The 19,835-nt window shown below is 40.6% G+C and overlaps 1 protein-coding gene across 1 annotated transcript in view; it reads left to right on the forward strand.

Annotated features, from left to right (window-relative positions):
• The window catches only part of NYAP2 (neuronal tyrosine-phosphorylated phosphoinositide-3-kinase adaptor 2), a 312,055-nt gene that overhangs the window by 258,837 nt on the left and 33,383 nt on the right, over window positions 1-19,835 (forward strand). The window contains exon 7 of the mRNA XM_055573610.1: window positions 2,422-2,525. Within this exon, the coding sequence (XP_055429585.1) occupies window positions 2,422-2,525 (104 nt within the window). The remainder of the gene's footprint in view (window positions 1-2,421; window positions 2,526-19,835) is intronic.

Below are 19,835 nucleotides of genomic sequence, written 5' to 3' on the forward strand. Positions count from 1 at the left end.
TTATATTAACAAAGTTCAGGATGAAAACATATTGTTTTCAGTACTATAGATCCTAAGCCCCACTGTTTAAGACTTAAAGCACAGTGTATTTCCAAAGGTGAGTGAACTGGACAATTTAACTTCAATATCATAGCTCTGCTGCTGCTGCTAAGGTGCTTCAGTCGTGTCTGACTCTGTGCGACCCCATAGATGGCAGCCCACCAGGCTCCCCTGTCCCTGGGATTCTCCAGGCAAGAACACTGGAGTGGGTTGCCATTTCCTTCTCCAATGCATGAAAGTGAAAAGTGAAAGTGAAGTCGCTCAGTTGTGTCTGACTCTTCGCAACCTCATGGACTGCAGCCTACCAGGCTCCTCCATCCATGGGATTTTCCAGGCAAGAATCTCTAAGCGACTCAGTTATAAAAACAGTATCTTTTCTAGGATTTTCAAGACTTTTTCAGAACATTCTTTTGGCCAAGATCATAATGGTTTGTTTCACCAACCTGGTCTCACAAACAACATAAAAGATTGCAAATGCATTTAAGTGAAGGACCAGGTGAAATGGAAAACAAGAGTGAAATGAGTACGCTAAAAATAAACCAAAAACTCACAATAAACAAAATTGTCCCTATGACATGATACCATTAAGCAACAATGGAGTATGTATATGTGTGTGTGTGTGTGTGTGTGTGTGTGTAAACACAGAAATGTGTTTATTGTCTGCATATGCATGTGTGCATAATGCATTTATAAGTAGTCATCTCAACCTGTCACTGCCACTGCAGGTGAAGTCATAACCCATGTGAGCCATGTTGGGAATGGACTTTAAAGCCACAGAATGTCTGGCCTGTAAGGGAAGCCACCATGTATGACTGGTTTATGGCTAAATTGCAGTCCCTAAAGGGGTGATGGATGAACCAAGACATGATCTGGACCACTGTCCAATGAGGGTAAGGCAAGGCCTTTCTGGGTCATGATGAAATTGGGAGTTTGCTTGGATTTTGGTAAGTCTCAATCTGTGCATTAGAGATATCAGCATCTATGCTTGAAAGATGCTGATTAAGTCGGAGTCTGACGGGAAACCTAGCAGGGGAAGTTAATCCGTAGGTACGCCGGGTAATATGAAAGGCATGGGATTGTGTCACTCATCGGATAATCTCTTCCACATACACTTTAAAGGAACCTCATAGTAAAAAATATTATTTGCTATCCTTTTCAAGGAAAAAAAAATGTCTAATTTTCTTCATGTACCTAAATGTATTAATGCCATAAAGGGATATATGGAAATATTGGCTCATTATAAAAACATGTCAACCAGGATTCCAATAGATGCTTACCTTTACCTTTATTTTATAAGATAAAAGATGATTCTTTAAGACATGCAAGGACTTATGCCTCCTGGGAAGTTAAGTTCATTTATAAGTTAGAGAGAGAGTTTATGTCAACGTGTGGTACACTTAGATTTGAACACTCATATTTTTAGAGTGTGTGTGTGGGTACTAGAATCACCTGCACAATACTCTCAAATATGTCTGAAAATTAGTGTCCTCTGTAGACCATACATTCTGCACTTCTTGGATGAAGGAAACTCTTTCCATCCCCCAAATTCTAATCTCCAGAGTATCCTGACAATGACCTAGGTGGCCAGTCTAGGTTCCTTAAATAAAGGAAGAGTTAGGAGAAGGCTTTTTAATTTTGAAAAATAATATTATTATGAAAGATTGAAAAGGTCTCAGAAGTATCTATAAACTTAAAAGCAAATGAATTTAAATTAGGGAAATGATATGTTGAAAACAGTATATCGTGAAAATAGCCAGAACAAGACAACTTGAAAATCAGAAAGCTAGAAAATAGAAAAAGAAGGAAAGAATAAGAGAAAGAAGAAAAGATAAAATGAAAAGAGGGCAGGTAGAAGAAAAATTTGGAGAGGGTAGAAAGACATTTTAGGACATAGGAGAACCATGGACCAAAGCTGAAAATGAAGCACCAAAAATTGGCTTTTTAACCAATGGGATGTTGTGTCGGTCACTTAGTCGTGTTCAATTCTTTGCAGCCCCATGGACTGTAGCCCCCCCAGGGTTCTCTGTCCATGGAATTCTCCATGCAAGAAAACTGGAGTGAGTTGCTGTTCCCTTCTCCAGGGGATCTTCCCAGCCTAATCACTCTGTAGAAACTCATTGTAAATAGGGTAAAGTGGACAAGGGAACAAAGCCTTGACCTTAAATGATTTGTTCTTTATTCCCAGGAGCTGATCCTCATGAAAAAATTTCATTTTAATCTGTTGTTATGAAATTGTTTCATCACTTGCCAATGATTAGCATGCATCAGAAGAATTCAGTACATTGAAAGAACCTGCTGCAAAACCAAAAAGAAAGTCTGAGAGCTGGTTCATCACTGCAGACTTTGCTCAGCTAATGCTTTGTCTTTCCTCCTTGTCCACAGAACCGAAAGTAAGCTGCAAACTAGGGCGGTCAGCGTCCACATCAGGTGTGCCCCCTCCGTCTGTTACTCCTCTCAGGCAAGCCAGTGACCTGCACCAGAGCCAGGTACCATCATCGTTAGCCAATCGTGATTGACTTCCTGTGATGCGACATGCCAAACGCTTTCCACCTCTGTCTGTCGTGTGTTGCTGTAACGACTTTTGCATCTGCTTTTATTTTTCTCTGTGTGTATGGGTGGGGGTCAGGATAAGCTGTGGCCGTCTGTGTTTTCATCTAAAAAGGAGATTCCTTCTTCCCTGTGATTGGTGCAACTTTCTTTGCTGTTTGTTATCAAATCGTTTTTGTCTCTGGTTCCCATCGTTCTGTAATATAAATGTAAACTTGTACTATATGTACTGGCTTAGTGGTTGTTTTTTTAAAATTCTTTCTCTCTTCCATGTTTTGTGTACTTTTATACCGTCTCTGAAAATTTATCAACATTTGATAAATTTATCAACTTTGTTTTATGTAAATTTCTTTTTAAATGTTTTGTCCACAACACTCGCACAGATGTTGTCAATGAATTTGTACATATTGTTTAGTTCTTAACCTATGATACTGTAATATTTGTGGCCGTTTAACTTTTATTTTTATTTCGCTTGGAGCATGATTGTAAGATACAATGAATATTGATGTCCTTATAAATATTCCTATAACAAGTCATTTGGATTGAACATGGCAGCTAGTCTTTTTTTCTTAGGCCATAAGGACAAACTGACCAACCACATAATCTAGATATTACCAAAAACTGTAGAAAAACAAGGCAATCTTTAAATAAATTACTTTCTCTCTTACACCAACAGTATCAGAAATGTTCTCAGTAAGGGAATTTAAGTGTTTATGCATGGTAACTGAGATCTCTATTATCATTGGAGAAAAGAGGCGAGAAATAAAGACATAAGCTACAGTATCATTTAACCCTTTATAGTACAATATGTTGCTCTGATGTTCACTTGGTTACATAACTCTGTATGGGAAATTTAGTATGGGGAAAAAAATCACTACACGTAAATTCTCTACCTATAACTCATCCAATAGGAATTCAATACAATGACTTAATTTGTGAAGCTTAATTGTGGTTACTGTTAAATATTATGGGTGTTAAATAGGATAATGCTATCCTGCAGTAGTTTTTCTCTGCTTCTTAGCTTTAATCTTCACTTTCATAAAACTCTCTGAAATTGTAAATTAAAAGACTAATAATGATACCTCCATGGGAACTGTCCATTACTGATTAGAAAATTACATATTCATCAATTATGTAAAATGTCAAGCTATTTTAAAAACATAACCAAGCAAACTAATTGCATTTTTTTCTAATGGAATACAGGGTGCTTTTTTAGTATTTTGGCCTCACTTAAGTAGTCACAGGATTTGATTTATGAATATATGTGATATCTACAAACCCAAGAGATGAGAGGTTTCTCTCAAGGGGGTGTCTCAAGTGCCACTTAGAATTTTTTGTGTCTTATTTAAAAGTTTAAATGCCTTTACAACTAGATGAATCCACCTCAAATGCTTTTTCAGTATAAAAGAAGTAGAAACAAGAAGACAATGAATAAATAAATAAATAACACAACTAACCTCACTAAGATAAACCACCATCTTAGTTGATTAAAACTATTGCAAAATATTACACTTGTTGATTTTTAAAGCTTAAAATATTGGATACAGAAAGGAGAGAGCTTTAGTTAACTGGCAGAGGATTGCATTAATACAATCAATTTTCCAAGTGCTTATACCTTAGTATTACAAGACTTTGGTAACATAGAGAGGCTTTGTGGTCTTTGTTTCCTTTGCTTTTTTCAGCTTATTATCTTTGTAGCTGTTTCATCCTGAGCCCCTTCAATTCTCAATGAAAGGGTTCTTGGGGGTAACTTCCAGAACAGAAACAAGGTGCAATCTTTGTGTCTTTGCATTATCAGCTCTTCATTTATCTGATGGGATGTTCTTCATTCTTCAACATACAGCAACAAGAGAAAGGCCCTCTTGGTACTTGTTTGCTGCACTTTTTCTTTCCAACCAGGAGAAATTCTGGCACACAGCCATGTCATAGATAGGTTGTCAGGACTGCAAATTAGAAGGCTGACCTCTGTGACTCTGTCCTGTGTGTTGTGACCAGATGTAGCATTCACCTCTTCCATATTCTGAGCTAATGAGGTGAACATGGCTTAGAAGAACCCTGCTCTGCATTCCTACAAATTGGACCTGAACTGAAGTTGAGTACTTTTTGAAGTCCCTCTTCTCACCTCATTCCCATGCTCTTGCCTGAGATGTCGCCTTAAGTTACAACAAAGATGACCCTGTCCTTTGCCTAGTCACCCAAGTCCACCCTTTGCCAGTTTCACCCAAAGTGAAAGGCATTTAAGCACACTGGATATTCATACACAAATTAGGAGACGAAACACCTAACACTGTTACACAAATAATTACCCTGGTCACTTTTTTGGTGCTGGTTTTTCCAACACCAGAATTCCTGATAGCTATTAAAACACAGAAAGCTTAATATAAGATGGATAAACTTCTTACTAGGAAATCTTTGGAAGACCAGGTCATCTCGTACTTTCAAGCAAACAAAAATAATCAGTGAGCCCTGAAATAATTCCAGTGGTGCTTATCTACTGATGAACCTGGCTTTAAGAAGAGATAGGACTTTTCTGCTCATAGAGCAGGAACTGCGTGCGTGTGCGCTTCAGATTGTTAATGCCTTCCCTCTTTTCAGTTTCCTCGGTACTGGTTTCTCACTTACCACTTCGGATCATGGTTAGAGCTTTCTGAGAAGGATTGCAGGAGGAAACAGAAGGGCCTAAAGTTACTCCAGCAGAGACAGGCAGAGGTGACCAAAACGGATGGACCCTTAGCCTTAGGAGCCTAGGCCAAAGGTGATGGACCACCCTAAAGAATCTAGAGATAATAGTGATTGACTGACCCACAGAGGAGCACGAGGCCCTTGGTGATTGCCCTCTAAGGCCATTGATATAAAAAGTGGAGGTAGTGTTTGCTTGGTTTTGCAGTCTGTTTTGGCTTCAGGTAGTAAAACAGGCACAAGATTTGTAGAAATGTACTGGAACTTAAGAAAAAATGTTTAAAAGGGGAAATGGGAAACTCAGGAAAGAAATATGAGTTCCAAAGCATTTACAATTTTTATACAACAGATACTCTTCTTTGAAATGCAGAGAGATGAAAAATAGATCTTTTATTTCTTAATTCATTCCTGAATAAATAGAGCAGTCATGGGACAATTAGGGAAAAGTGACATTTCCTTGGAATTTCATAGCAAGGCAGCCACATATTTTGGCATTTGTCATAATGCAGATCTTTGGAAATTAGATGGAATTTCTGCAGCTGCAATGACAAAGCTATTTCTTATCTTATTGATAAGAGCAAAACTGTATAGAAGTTATGTTTTGAACTTGGATATTATCACTTTCTCGATTTCTTTCTTCTGTGGTGAAGTAGAAAGCCTGTGCTCAGAGGGAAGAAGTGTGAGCGCTATTAGAGACAGCAGATTACGTTCACATTATCCCTCCATCTCTGACCTGTGTCATCAGTGACCCCCATTTCATTGGAAATGGGTCACCTCCAGTCTTACTGCAGCCAGTGAAGGAATAGAAAATAAGGAGCACGACCATGAGAAAATCAGACTGTCTTTCAAGAAAGGAGTGACTAGAGTGTGTCTTCAGACAGAAGCACCCACTGTCTTTGGAAAATTGTTGCTAAGAAATGTTTGTACTTATTTTTCTGGGAACGAAGGAGTTGAGAACCACATTCTCTGTCTCTCTCTCTCTCACACACAAACAGACACACTTGCAACACACTTAAGCACACACATCCACACAAACTCTCACATACTCACACAATCACACACACACACACACCCCACACACATACCCACTCACAAACGTATGCACTTTTTAATTAACAACTCCCCACGTCAAACCAGGGAGTCACAGAGCTAACAGTGACCTAAGTGTTGAACAGAGAACTCACTTTCTCTCTAAGGTTTATTGTTCTAAACTAGATCATATCTGATATTCCTTGATGTTGGGGAGGGGTGACAAAGGCCATCTGTCATTTCCTTTGGACATACAGTTTGAAATCTGGAGGTCCTGAATTTCCATGGGAATTTAAAACTCACCCCCCAAAGCCATTATCTCTTGTTCTTTGGGCCCATGTGGGATGAGAGCTGCCTTCTCACCCTCCAGTCGAGCCATTGCCCAGACCAGATCCTGCTGTGCGCTTACAAGCTGTTATCCAGGCAAACAAGCCCAGTCCCTTTCAACTTGCCCCTTCAGGATCATTTCTCAAATGGTTATTTCTTTTGATGCAGTCCCCTGGACTCCCCCCAAGCTCCTAACATCCTCCTTGAGCTTGATGACTCTGCTGAGGCCTAATGAGAGCCTGCCCGGGTTGCCTGCTGAGCAGAATTCCTCTTCAATTCCCATGGGCTCCATGGCTGTGTCTGTATGCTGGCATCTGGCTAGGTTTCTGAGATAATGGAAGATGAATGTGTTAGCATCTACAGCAAGACGCATGTCCAGGTGTGTTTCTAGATGTCACTCATGTCACAATTGTTTTCTAGATACATTAAAAAATACTAAATCACCCAAAGATAGAGATCAGGAATCCGTACCTATGAAAGACTAGGATTTAAGATTTAAGTAGATTCTGTAACAAGGACTTTGCCCAACTTAGTGTGTGACACTCAGTGGCTTTCGTTGACCTACTAAATACCTCTCTTGATAAATGTCTCTTTCTATATATCCTTGAAAAAATGTGTTTCTCACGCAATCCAATGTAATCTTTTCGCTTGGCCTTGAATACCTTCAAAGTCGTGGGATGTTCTGCTGGTCCCACAACCTCAGTGATGCTTTGCCTTAAAGCTTTGAGAAGACCCATGCTCTTTCTCAGACTGTGTGTGAGTTCTAGGCTTTCATTTGACTCTCAGACAATCAGCACATTTGCACACAGAACCTGTAGGAGCCTGGAGAGCATGAAGAAGACTAAAGACAAAAGAAGACTGAGCATAGTAACGTAAATACACAAGCAAGGGCAGAGCAAGGAATTCTAGTTTCATCTACTTGTTGCCCACCCACGTTTCTCAATAATGTAAGCTCAAAGGGTATGTCCTTAGTTAATGTCACCTTGTGTGCATTGTATCAGGTGGAAAAATGAAAATAAAGCTCTCGATTAGCTGAAGTTAAAGTATCCCACAATGTGAGAGCTCTGAGTTTTAGTTTTATTCGAGGACTTACTGAGAACTATATCCTGAGAGTTATAGCTGCTCAGATGACTCTGAGGAACTGCTCCACAGAAGAAAATGGAGGGGCCAGTGCACATGTGATTCTAGCAGAGGGGCAAATGCCATCTAGGAAACATCTCAGAAGAACGTTGCTGCTAGTCCCGAAGAACGGATATCTCAGTTCATGATTTTAGTGCTTTGCTAAGTGAAGATGCAAGAATCCAGGTTCATAAAAAGTTTCTCTTTAAGTATTTATTTCTACGGGGCTGATTTGCCTGTTTTCCCAGGACACGGAGTGTCTCGTTCTGATCTTCACCCTGAAAGCAATTCAGGGTGTGTTGCAGGTCAGCGACGACAGTGGCTAGTGACTTCATCATTGCATGGCAGTACCCGAGGATGGGTGACATTCCTTGCCTCACAAGTTCTAAGAGTAGAACATTTTCAGTCCTCTTTAGAATTCATGTGTTGCTATTAGTATAGATGGGACTTGTTTTGCCAAGACCAAAATTCCTGCCCTGGGTTCTGGAACATGTATGCCGTGAGATTTTGCCTGATCAGTTTCATATACACTGTTAAGTGCCCCCGTCGAGTAGTTAAGGTTTTGTGTGAGATGGGAGAAAGCGGTATTAGTAGAGAAAGGGCAGAATAGGTGGAGAGCATGTGGCACCCCAACTTAACCTGATGAAGGGGCCCTTTTTCTACCATCCCTTGCTCAGGTGTTGAACGAACTTTTCTTCTGTTTTTGAGACCCTGTAATTTTCCAGGTCCTATTAGACCTGAGCTAAGAGAATGTTTACGTTGCATTTGTACCTGTACACAGCTGGTTTGATTGTATGCTCAGGGATAACATCATAGTGTAGAGATGGTAAAAAAACAACAACAACAACAAAAAAAACAAGCAAAACAGAAAGAGAACATACAATCAGGGGAAGCGGAACTCACTGCATTCTTTGCATATAGCTCCCCCACCGCAGACCCTCCTTCAGGCTATGCAATCGAGTTTTAAATGACTCCTGTTGTTTGTTTAATTCTGCATACAAGTTAACCTGACAGTTATTTCCAAATATGTTAAAGCCTGATGGGAGGTGCTTTGAAAACCCCGCTAAGTTTACTGTGCAATGTTCTCATCTTATTGGAGAAGGGTTTATCTGTACAAAGTTCAAACTGTAAAATAAAATGCCATCTTCACAAAGATTATGTTACAAAGAATTTATCGTTATTTGTGATAATAATATTATTCACCAAAGAGATTGGATCTAGGCTTGTCAAAAGTGGAATAAATTCATGTGACCAATAGGAATGTCAGTGGTTGTGCTGATCTATTGCTGTATATTATAGCATCATTGTATTAAAATAATGCAAGTGCCAAAAAGTAAACAAAAGCTACTGTGTGCCCTCTGCAGTCTTGCCTGGTTGATTTATAAAAATGGTAGTCTTTAGTGCCTTGTGGACCTCCCTAAATTAGTGTCATATTTAAAGAAGATTTTGTCACTACCTTTCAATAATAGGCAAATCCAGTAATCTGTGTCATGAAATGTTGGCATGATTTAGCTTCCATTTTCATACAAAGAATTCAGAGGGCAGAAACTAAGATCGCTTTCTGTAGTGGACCACAATCTGAATTGAGGAACTTCGACGTATTATGAAGGAATTGTGTGCTTGTGTATATTTCACATGGCAGAATATTTAGGATCACTTTTTAAAGGCCAATTATCTCAAGATCAGTCTCTCAATAGCCCCAATATTGAGTAGTATGAAACTAAAGAAACCCATCCTTTTACCCCAATTCCAATCCCCCCACTCAGTAATCTTGCATTTACTCCCTTGGCGCAGGAGGCGGAGTGTAACAAAACAAGAGAATGTTCTCTGAGAAATCTTGAACATATTGACAAGTTAGAATGAGGATAAGGAAAAATGAACTCTGAGAGTGCCTGCTACCTGACTTTGCCTACCCTTATCTGTGTATGCCCTGCTCAGCGTCAAAATTGTTGCCATAAACCACCAGGGCTACAGGAAAAGGTGTACAGTTGCTTAGGTATATAATCCAGCATTCTTTAACACATGGGAAGGATACAAGGATCTCTAGGGTTCTTAGATGAAAGGAAAGGAAAGTGAAGTCGCTCAGTCGTGTCCGACTCTTTGCAACCCCATGAACTGTATAGCCTACCAGGCTCCTCTGTCCATGGGATTTTCCAGGCAATAGTACTGGAGTGGATTGCCATTTCCTTCTTCAGGGGAATCTTCCTGACCCAGGGATCAAACCCAGGTCTCCCTCATTGTAGACAGACGCTTTACTGCTTGAGCCACCAGGGAAGTCTAAGATGAAGTCTTAGATGAAGGTGCATGATAAAAATTATGTACCATTCATTGTCATTCCCGATGAGCTTCTTGTATGCCAGGCCAGTGATGACAGCCTTCTTATATTGTTGAAGGTGTGCTTCCTACAGCCCCACCTTGTGATCATCTCATTAATTTCAAATAAGGATACTAAAGTGAGGTTACATACCTTGTCCAAATTTTGTACCTATTAAGTGTCAGTCTGTGATTCCAACTGGTTCACAGTTGGTTAAAATGTGAGTGGTAGAGGATGTAAAACTTGCACTGGAATCCTGGCTCCAGCCCTCAGTCACTGTGTGTCCTTGAATACATTGCTTAACTTTGCAGAGTCTGTTTTCTCATCTGTAAAATGAGAGCAGTATTATCTGCCCGTGGCGCTAGTGGTAAAGAACCCACCCGCCAATGCAGGAGATGGAAGAGATGTGGGTTGGATTCCTGGGTGGAGAAGATCCCCTGGAGGAGGGCAGAGCAACCCACTCCAGTATTCTTGCATGGAGAATCCTATGAACAGAGGAGTCTGGTGGACTATAGTCCATGGGGTCACAAAGACTTGGACACCACGGAAGCAGCTTAACACACAGCACATGGTTGTTGTTGAGGATTAATAAGATAACATATGTATGTAAAGCCCTAGACAGAAATTACATGTTAGAAAAATAAGAATTCTTTCCTTTATAGCTTTCTCCTTCTTCCAAAATGCAAATTTCCTGCTTGCTGACAAGTCCTAAGGAGAAGAGTCTTTGTAGTCAGTGGAATTCTGAAAACGATGGCCACAGAGAGATGGTTCTGTCCACCCTGTATTGCTGACCTTGTATAGAACAGCTAGCATGTGGTAATAATAAGAAAGCAGACAGATTTTTAGCGAGTTTTATTACTGACTTTAAGTTCTTTAGAGGGTGTATCTCTTTATTACAGCATCTGAGACAGATTGGTTTCTCCACCTCATCTAGGTACACTTGATATGATTATCTTTCTCATTCCTTCTCCTCCAAATAGGGAATTAGATATTCAGTTGTTTACCATCTAATAAGGATGCATGTTATTAGATGGTAAACATCAAACAAGATGTCTTATGGTTTAGTTGCTAAGTCGTGCCCAGCTCTTGCGACCCCATGGACTGTAGCCTGCCAGGCTCCTCTGTCCGTGGGATTCTCCAGGCAATAACACTGGAGTGGGTTGCCATTTCCTTCTCCGGGGGATCTAATCTAATACGATGGTAAACTTCTAATAAGGATGCATCTTATTAGATGGTTGTAGTTGGCATGTCTTCTTACCTTGTAGATGCCACATGTGATATGGAAGCAAAGCAAGTGGAAGTCGACTAATGGTATCAATTCAGAAATACCAGCAGTCCTCTGACACTGTGCTTCTCTGCAGCGTGGGTTCAGATGTGAATGAACGTAATGAAAATGCTAGAGCTGCTGTGAAGTTGTTATCTGCAAAGGCACAGCATACATTTGTTGCCAACTTTGGCTTTGCTTAAAGCTTCCTGGGGCCTCAGTTTGCTATGCTTTGTTTTCCGAGCTGCACGTGTATTTGCCCACAAGCTCGCCCATTATGATATTTCATCCTATTATATCAATTTAACTTGTATATGCCCACTATATCGATGCCGCTTGCTTTTGTTTTTCATTTTTATTTTTTTCCTTGTCAATGAAGAAAGCATTAAGGCTATTGCATTATAAACGTTATAGAAACAAGGCAGCCTGAATTTTAACAACATTCAGCCTTGCCAAGTGAATGTGTGCCAAATCTAGTCCCAATATATAGAGATCAGTTATCACTGTTTAGTATTTCTTAGGCAAAATCAGAGGCAATAAGATTTATTTATTTATTTATTTTTACTTAATGTCATTTTTGGAATTCCCATTTGTTCCTCTTCAAATGCCAAGGGTGGTGTAGTTAACTAACAATACTATGAATGTATCTGGGGAAGTGAAGCTGAAGATTTTAAATCCATTTACAGTCACATTAGTTTATGCCATGCGTTCTCAAGCCAATCTTTAAAGTTTCCATGTCATTTTTTTCTTTTTTAGAAAATAGAGGCTTTGGGAAGTATTTGAAAATATTTAACTGTTAAATTTATGCAAAATGTCAGTAGAGCTGAATGTGAAGCTTTAGCTCCAAGTCTAGAGGACAAATCAAGAATTCCTAACTGTAGGTTTGGTTTGAGTTGTACACAGAGAACTGCTGAAAGAGTATTAAAGTTTTACAGAATGAGAACTCCGCTTGAGAACTAAATGCTATGCTTGTACTCTGCTGTCAGTTTTATCAGCAGACGTCACATTTTAGAAACCTTCTCCAGAACAAACTCAAACTATTAACATGCACGTCAGGCTCTAGATGGGCGGCAGCCAACCTCGTTTGGGGAAAATAAAGTAACATTGAGTGGACACTTGGCGCCACCTAGTGTCTAAAGTGAGCTTTGCAATCTGTATTTACATAGGAAGAATTGACTTCAGCAAAATTGCCTCCTGTCAGAGATGTTTCGCAGTTTGGGATAATGAACATAATGCTTATAGAAATCTAGGGAAAACATTTGGACCTTGTTTTGGACCTTTTCATTACTTCAGATTTGTAATTTTAAGTTAACTTTTAAATGCACCTTTCTCTACTTTTGTGTGGATCGGTGATGAACCACAGATAGTAATCACCAAGGGTTATATATTATTTATGAATCAGTTCAGTTCAGTCGCTCAGTCGTGTCCGACTCTTTGCGAACCCATGAACCGCAGCATGCCAGGCCTTCCTGTCCATCACCAACTCCCGGAGTCCACCCAAACCCATGTCGATTGTGTCGATGATGCCATCCAACCATCTCATCCTCCGTTGTCCCCTTCTCCTCCTGCCCTCAACCTTTCCAAGAATCAGGGTCTTTTCAAATGACTCAGCTCTTCACACCAGGTGGCCAAGGTATTGGAGTTTCAGCTTCAACATCAGACCCTCCAATGAACAACCAGGACTGATCTCCTTTAGAATGGACTGGTTGGATCTCCTTGCAGTCCAAGGGACTCTCAAGAGTCTTCTCCAACACCACAGTTCAAAAGCATCAATTCTTCAGCGCTCAGCTTTCTTTATAGTCCAACTCTCACATCCATACATGACCACTGGAAAAACCATAGCCTTGACTAGATGTACCTTTGTTGGCAAAGTAATGTCTCTGCTTTTTAATATGCTGTCTAGGTTGGTCATTACTTTCCTTCCAGAGAGCAAGCATCTTTTAATTTCATGGCTGCAATCACCATCTGCAGTGATTTTGGAGCCCCCAAAAATAAAGTCAGCCACTGTTTTCACTGTTTCCCCATCTATTTGCCATGAAGTGATGGAACCAGATGCCATGATCTTAGTTTTCTGAATGTTGAGCTTTAAGCCAACTTTTTCGCTCTCCTCTTTCACTTTCTTCAAGAGGCTCTTTAGTTCCTCTTCACTTTCTGCCATAAGGGTGGTGTCCTCGGCATATCTGAGGTTATTGATATTTCTCCCAGCAATCTCGATTCCAGCTTGTGCTTCATCCAGCCCAGCATTTCTCACAATGCACTCTGCATATAATTTAAATAAGCAGGGTAACAATATATAGCCTTGCTGTACTCCTTTTCTTATTTGGAAATCCAAATATTTCTGCTTTATTGACTATGCCAAAGCCTTTGACTGTGTGGATAACAATAAACTGTGGAAAATTCTGAAAGAGATGGGAATACCAGACCACCTGACCTGCCTCTTGAGAAACCTGTATACAGGTCAGGAAGCAACAGTCAGAATAGGACATGGAACAACAGACTAGTTCCAAATTATTTATGAAAAATGAGGCTATTTTCATTGGGATTTATGACATTTTCTGTGCATTGTGATTCCCTAAATCCAGGCTGAGCCTTGAAGAAGGGGGATCATTACCCCTATTTTGCAGATTGCAAAATCATGGAGCAGAGAAAGCCTGACTGGCTGGAAGAATTCCTTCTTGATTTTGTTTGACATTAATATGTTTAACCCTGGAGAAAGAAATGAGAAACCACTCCAATATCCTTGCCTGGAAAATCCCATGGACCAAGAAGCCTGGTGGGCTGCAGTCCATGGAGTCTCAAAGAGCTAGGCAAGACTGAGTGACCAACACACAACAATGTGTTTAGCGCACCTGACTTAAGGTTCTTTCCTGAGAAGAGCAATCTCCCTTGACCAGTAGACGAGTTTACTTCTCACTTAAGTTATATGTGGATTAGCAAGAAATGTTTATGTCAGGGCTCCCCAGCCTCTGGGTTTCAATGCCTAATGATCTGCGGTGGCGCTCAAGGAGATCCAGCCAGTCCATCCTAAAGGATACCAGTCCTGGTGTTCACTGCTAGGACTGATTTTGAAGCTGAAACTCCAATATTTTGGCCACCTCATGTGAAGAGCTGACTCATTTGAAAAGACCCTGATGTGGGGAAAGATTGAGGGCAAGAGGAGAAGGGGACGACAGAGGATGAGATGGTTGGGTGGCATCACCGACTCAATGGACATGGGTTTGGGTGGGCTCTGGGAGTTGGCGACGGACAGGGAGGCCTGGCGTGCTGTGGTCCATGGGGTCGCAAAGAGTCGAACTCGACTGAGCGACTGAACTGAACTGAACTGATCTGCAGTGGAGCTGATGTCATAATAATAGAAATAAAGTGCACAATATATGTCATGTGCTTGAATCATCTCAAAACCATCGCTCCAACCCTTGGTCTGTAGAAAAAATGTCTTCCACGAAACTGGTCCCTGGTGCCAAAAAGTTTGGGGATCATTGGTTTACATGATATTAATATTCAGAGTTAGACTACACCTGACTCAGAATAACAGATATTATACATCCACATTGTGAGTGCCTTACTCCGGAAGTTCTAGTGTTAGTCACTGAGTCGTGCCCGACTTTTTACAACCCCATGGACTGTAGCCCATCAGGCTCCTCTGTCCATGGGATTTTCCAAGCAAGAATACTGCAGTGGGTTGCCGTTTCCTTCTCCAGGGGATCTTCCTGACCCACGGATTGAACCTGGGTCTCTTTCATTGCAGGCAGATTCTTTACCAGATTCAGTTTCTCCACCCAGCTCACCTGCTGGACAAATCTTTGTTCTTTACCCCAATAAAGCAGATTACTAAAATTGTTTTTGTTGAAGGCTGATTATGTGCTTGGCATGGTGTTCAGAATGTTATATCCTAAAATTTCATTCTCACAACATACTTAAGAAGTAGGTAATATACCCTCATTTCACTCAAGAAAATTGAGGCTGGAAAATCTGTTACCTGTTAAAGGTTTAGAGCTTGAAAGTGACTGTAAGTCCAGGAGGGTCTAGCTATTTATCTTCTGCTTTATTTTCTACTGTAAATAGCTGTCTCTCTGAACTTAATCTCTTTATAAAACTCACCTTCCTTCTTTTCTTTCACCCATTTGTTTAATCGTTCTTTGATTTTCTTGATATTGCCTTATAACTTTTCTAGATTAAAGCTACTTAGTAGAGGGATGAATTCAATTAAGACTTCAACTGAACAAGGCATCGCCAAGGCAGTGGATCTGCAAGAGTGAGATGGGGTTGGGACTGTAACTTCTGGAAGGAACCTGATGTCACTTGTGGCATCCTTCTCTTGAGGACCACAGGCTGGTGTTGTGAGAGCTCACCACACTGGTGTGTGTGCCAGTGTGCACAGGCATGCACACTTGAGAATATCGACACATCTACCTCTCTCCACATTCTGAAAAGAAAATACACTCCTCTCACAAACATGCACACCCAAACACCAGCATCTAGAATATTCTTGTAGATTTAACCAACAACACACAAAAAGATAAATAATACATTCAACAAGATTTCTCTGGGCTTCCATAGCCATCTATTGAGCAGACACTTTAAAGTGGGGATGGGGGGAGAAAAAGCCATGCAATCACTCCAAAGCCTCTGTTTTCTAAAGGAAATGCTGCAATCAGTTCAGTTCAGTTCAGGGGCTCAGTCGTGTCCGACTCTTTGTGACCCCATGGACTGCAGCATGCCAGGCTGCAATAGAGTTAGATGTCCCCAGTTGTCATCTATTTTGACACGGGTGGTGTGTGGAATGCTGCATAGAATGACTTTCTTTCCAGAAAATGAGGAAGTTATTTGAAGGACCCAAAACTATCAAAAGTCATCTTACCCAAACCAGTCAATTTTGAAAGTTGAGTTAAGTCAACTTTGAGTTAGACAAGGGCAGAGGCTTTTTGGGAGAAACCAGCAGAGCCAAAGCCACATCATTTAGGATACAGCCCAGGAAGAAACCCACTCTGTGTTGTCACTTGTCTGATACAAATCTCAACAATGGAGCAGGAACCCTTGAAGAAGCCTTCCATGGGAAGCATTTACATCCAATGGTGGCTTTCCTGGGTTTCATGGAATTTCTAGGTATTTTGACTTCTATATCCATGTGACATGAGATGATTCATATGAAAGCACCTTTTAAGCTAGAATGTCTAAATATAAATGCCTATTTTTAGTCATATAGCTATTCAACATGTTTTTGTTGTTGTTAAGTCTTTAAATTGTGTCCGACTCTTTGCAACCCCATGGACTGCAGCAGACCAGACTCCTCTGTCCTTCACTGTCTCCCGGAGTTTGCTCAAACTCATGTCCATTGAGTTGGTGATATCTACATTTATAGATGTGCATTGGAAAGTGCAAAGAGGAGGATTTCACAAATCATGCTTCTCAAGTATATTTGACCAGAGAACCCCTCTTTTTAAAAATTTTTTCCAAGGCGTAGCTCTTTGGTTATAAAGATGCAGACTACAATGGTTTTCATGAAGGTGTAGGCTCTTTGAGGGCTGGAATGCATATTTTCACTTGGACATCTCTAGCTGTCAGTCTATGATAGTAAAAGTGAAAGTCGCTCAGTCGTGTCCAACTCTTTGCGACTGCATGGACTATACAGTCCCTGGAATTCTCCAGGTCAGAACACTGAACTGAGTAGCCATTCCCTTCTCCAGGGGATCTTCCCAACCCAGGGATCAAACCCAGGTCTCCTGCATTGCAGGTGGATTTTTTTTTTTTTACCAACTGAACTATCAGGGAAGCCCTGTCAGTCTATATATTTTTTAAAATTTATCTTATTGAAGTATAGTTGATTTATAATACTGTGCTAATTTCTGGTGTACAGCAAAGTGATTCAGGTATATATACATATCCAGTATATGTTCTTTTTCATATTCTTTTCCATTACATTTATCGCAGGATATTGAGTAGAGTTCCCTGTGCTGTACAGTAGAACTCGTTGTTTATCCATTCTATGCGTAATACTTTGCATCTGCTAACCCCAGTCTCCTAGTCCATCCCTTCCCCACTCCCCTCCCCCCTGCCCCTTAGCAACCACAAGTCTGTTCTCTGTGTCTGCTGTCTTAGTCTGTATGAATGAATAAATTAATGGTAAGGGTGGAAACAGATGTCTTCTCACTGTAATACTGTTACAACAATTTCCAGAAGCGTTTGGGCTCCTGACAGGTGACTCTATACACAGTCATCCCATGTGCTCACCTCAGCTAGTTAATGAACTAGTTTTACCTTCTGGTGGAGGATGAGACACAGATGTTAGAGAACCAAAATGCAAGTGCTCCTGGGAGAAGTATCACCATGACTGCAATTTACACTGAAAGAGAAACCTCAGTTAAACTTATTCCTAAACATTGATTTTTTTTCTTTAAATCAGTTTTTATTAATAGAAGATGAAAGAGCATATCATGGAAATTACTTTAGAAAGATAAACTCTAATGATGAAAGTGTATATTTAGGACAGAACATAAACTGGGATTGGAGCAGACTAAGGCCTTTCAAAGCTGTACCAGGAAGTGATTATAAAAACCTTCCTCCTGTGAATAGTTCAATATGAATTTTATCTTTTAAATAACGTAAAGTTTACCTCACATCTGTACTTCTGGCACCAACCACAACGTGTGTTCATCAGTTCACATTTTGATGTGTGGGAGTTTTTCCCCACACCACCTAGCAGTTCTGTACCAGAAGCTGGGTGTCCTGCAATTTAACTCAGTTCAGATGCTGTCTACCCAGAGAGAGTCCCAGACCCCACGGGTCAGGTCTCAGTCCTACAAGAGTGCTCCCACTTCAAACGTCAGTCAAAGTCCAGGGACCAACCAGCTGTAAATTAGAGGTTCCCACAACACTCCTCGAGTTGAATTCATTTGCTAGAACAGCTCACAGAACTCAGAGAAACATTTACTAGCTCACCTGTTTATTATGAAAGGTTATAGCTCAGGAGCAGCCAGATGAGAGAGACGCACAGAGCAAGTTAGGGGCAAAGGGCGTGAAGCTTCTCTGACCTCCGATCTTTACATCCTCTGTGAATCTCTATGAATTTACCAACTGGCTGTTCTCCAAACTCAGTTCTTTTTGGTTGTAATGGAAACTTTGTTACCTTCAGTTCAGTTCAGTTCAGTCCCTCCATCCGATTCTTTGTGACCCCATGGACTCAGCATGCCAGACCTCCCTGTCCATCGCCAACTCCTGCCTGGAGTTGACTCAAACTCATGTCCATTGAGTCCGTGATGCCATCCAACCATCTCATCCTCTGTCTTCCCCTTCTTCTCCTGCCTTCAATCTTTCCCAGCATCAAGGTCTTTTCAAAAAAGTCAGTTCTTCACATCAGGTGGCCAAAGCATTGGAGTTTCAGCTTCAGCATCAATCCTTCCAAAGAATATCCAGGACTGATTTCCTTTTTTTTTCACTTAGGCATGATTGATTAGATCATTGGCCATTGGTGATATAATTCAATCTTCATCTACTCTCCCCTCCCTGGAAATTCAGGGGAATACAACTGGAAATTCCAAGCCTGTAATCATAGGACTGGCTCTTCTGGCAGCCAGCCCCATCTTCGGCACTGCCCAGAGGTAACCGCCTTAAGTTAACAAACAGCATCTTTATTGCTCTCATCACAGGAAAGTCTAAAGGTTTTAGTAGCTCTGTGCCAGGGACAGGGATGAAGACTGAATATATGTTTCTTTTCATAAATCACAGCATTGTCAGGGAGGAGGAAATTTTCCTCTACCCTTTTAGGTTATTCTGGCTGATTTAAGAATCAAGTGCACATGAGAGAAATTAACAGGAGAAAATCAAACAGAAGTTTAATAACTTGTGGGAGACACCAAGGGGATTTGAGTAACATGCCTAAACGGCCGAAATCTTCATCTTAAATGTCAGCTTCAGCTAAAGACAGAAGAGGGTGTTGGGATAGTGATTTGGGACTTCCAAGGGGATGGAGGCAATTCACGTGGATATGGAAAAGCAACATTTGGTAAATAAATGTTTTCTGGGTCAGGCAGAGATGATGGGACACAGAGAGAATTTTAACAGACTTTCCTGGGTTCTTCTATGTCTACACAGATAGTTCGTCTATTGTAGTAGCTGACTTCCTGGATTAGGTCCTCTGTCTACATTCTTTAAGGCAGTTAGTGGAAATGTCAAAAGTTCTTCCTGAGTGTTTTAAAACTTGATTTTCTTCCTAGCTTGAAATAATTCACATGCCAAAGAGACATTTTGGGGTGGCAAATTTTGTTTCCCTACATATCAGTCTCTATATATTCTACTGTATTTTACTTAACTTCATTTAGATTTTCTCTGTACAAAATTTTATTTAAGGTTATTGAAGCTGAATTCTTATTTCTTGCTTTCTCTCTTTTTTCCCTATTGTTTTACTTCATATTTGCTGGTTAGTTGCCCTAAACATAGGGCTTCCCTGGTAGCTCAGCTCGTAAAGAATCCTCCTGTAATGCAGGAGACCCCAAGTTGATTCCTGGGTTGGAAAGATCC

The sequence above is a fragment of the Bubalus kerabau genome, chromosome 3, assembly GCF_029407905.1.
Source record: "Bubalus kerabau isolate K-KA32 ecotype Philippines breed swamp buffalo chromosome 3, PCC_UOA_SB_1v2, whole genome shotgun sequence".
Lineage (NCBI taxonomy): Eukaryota > Metazoa > Chordata > Mammalia > Artiodactyla > Bovidae > Bubalus > Bubalus kerabau.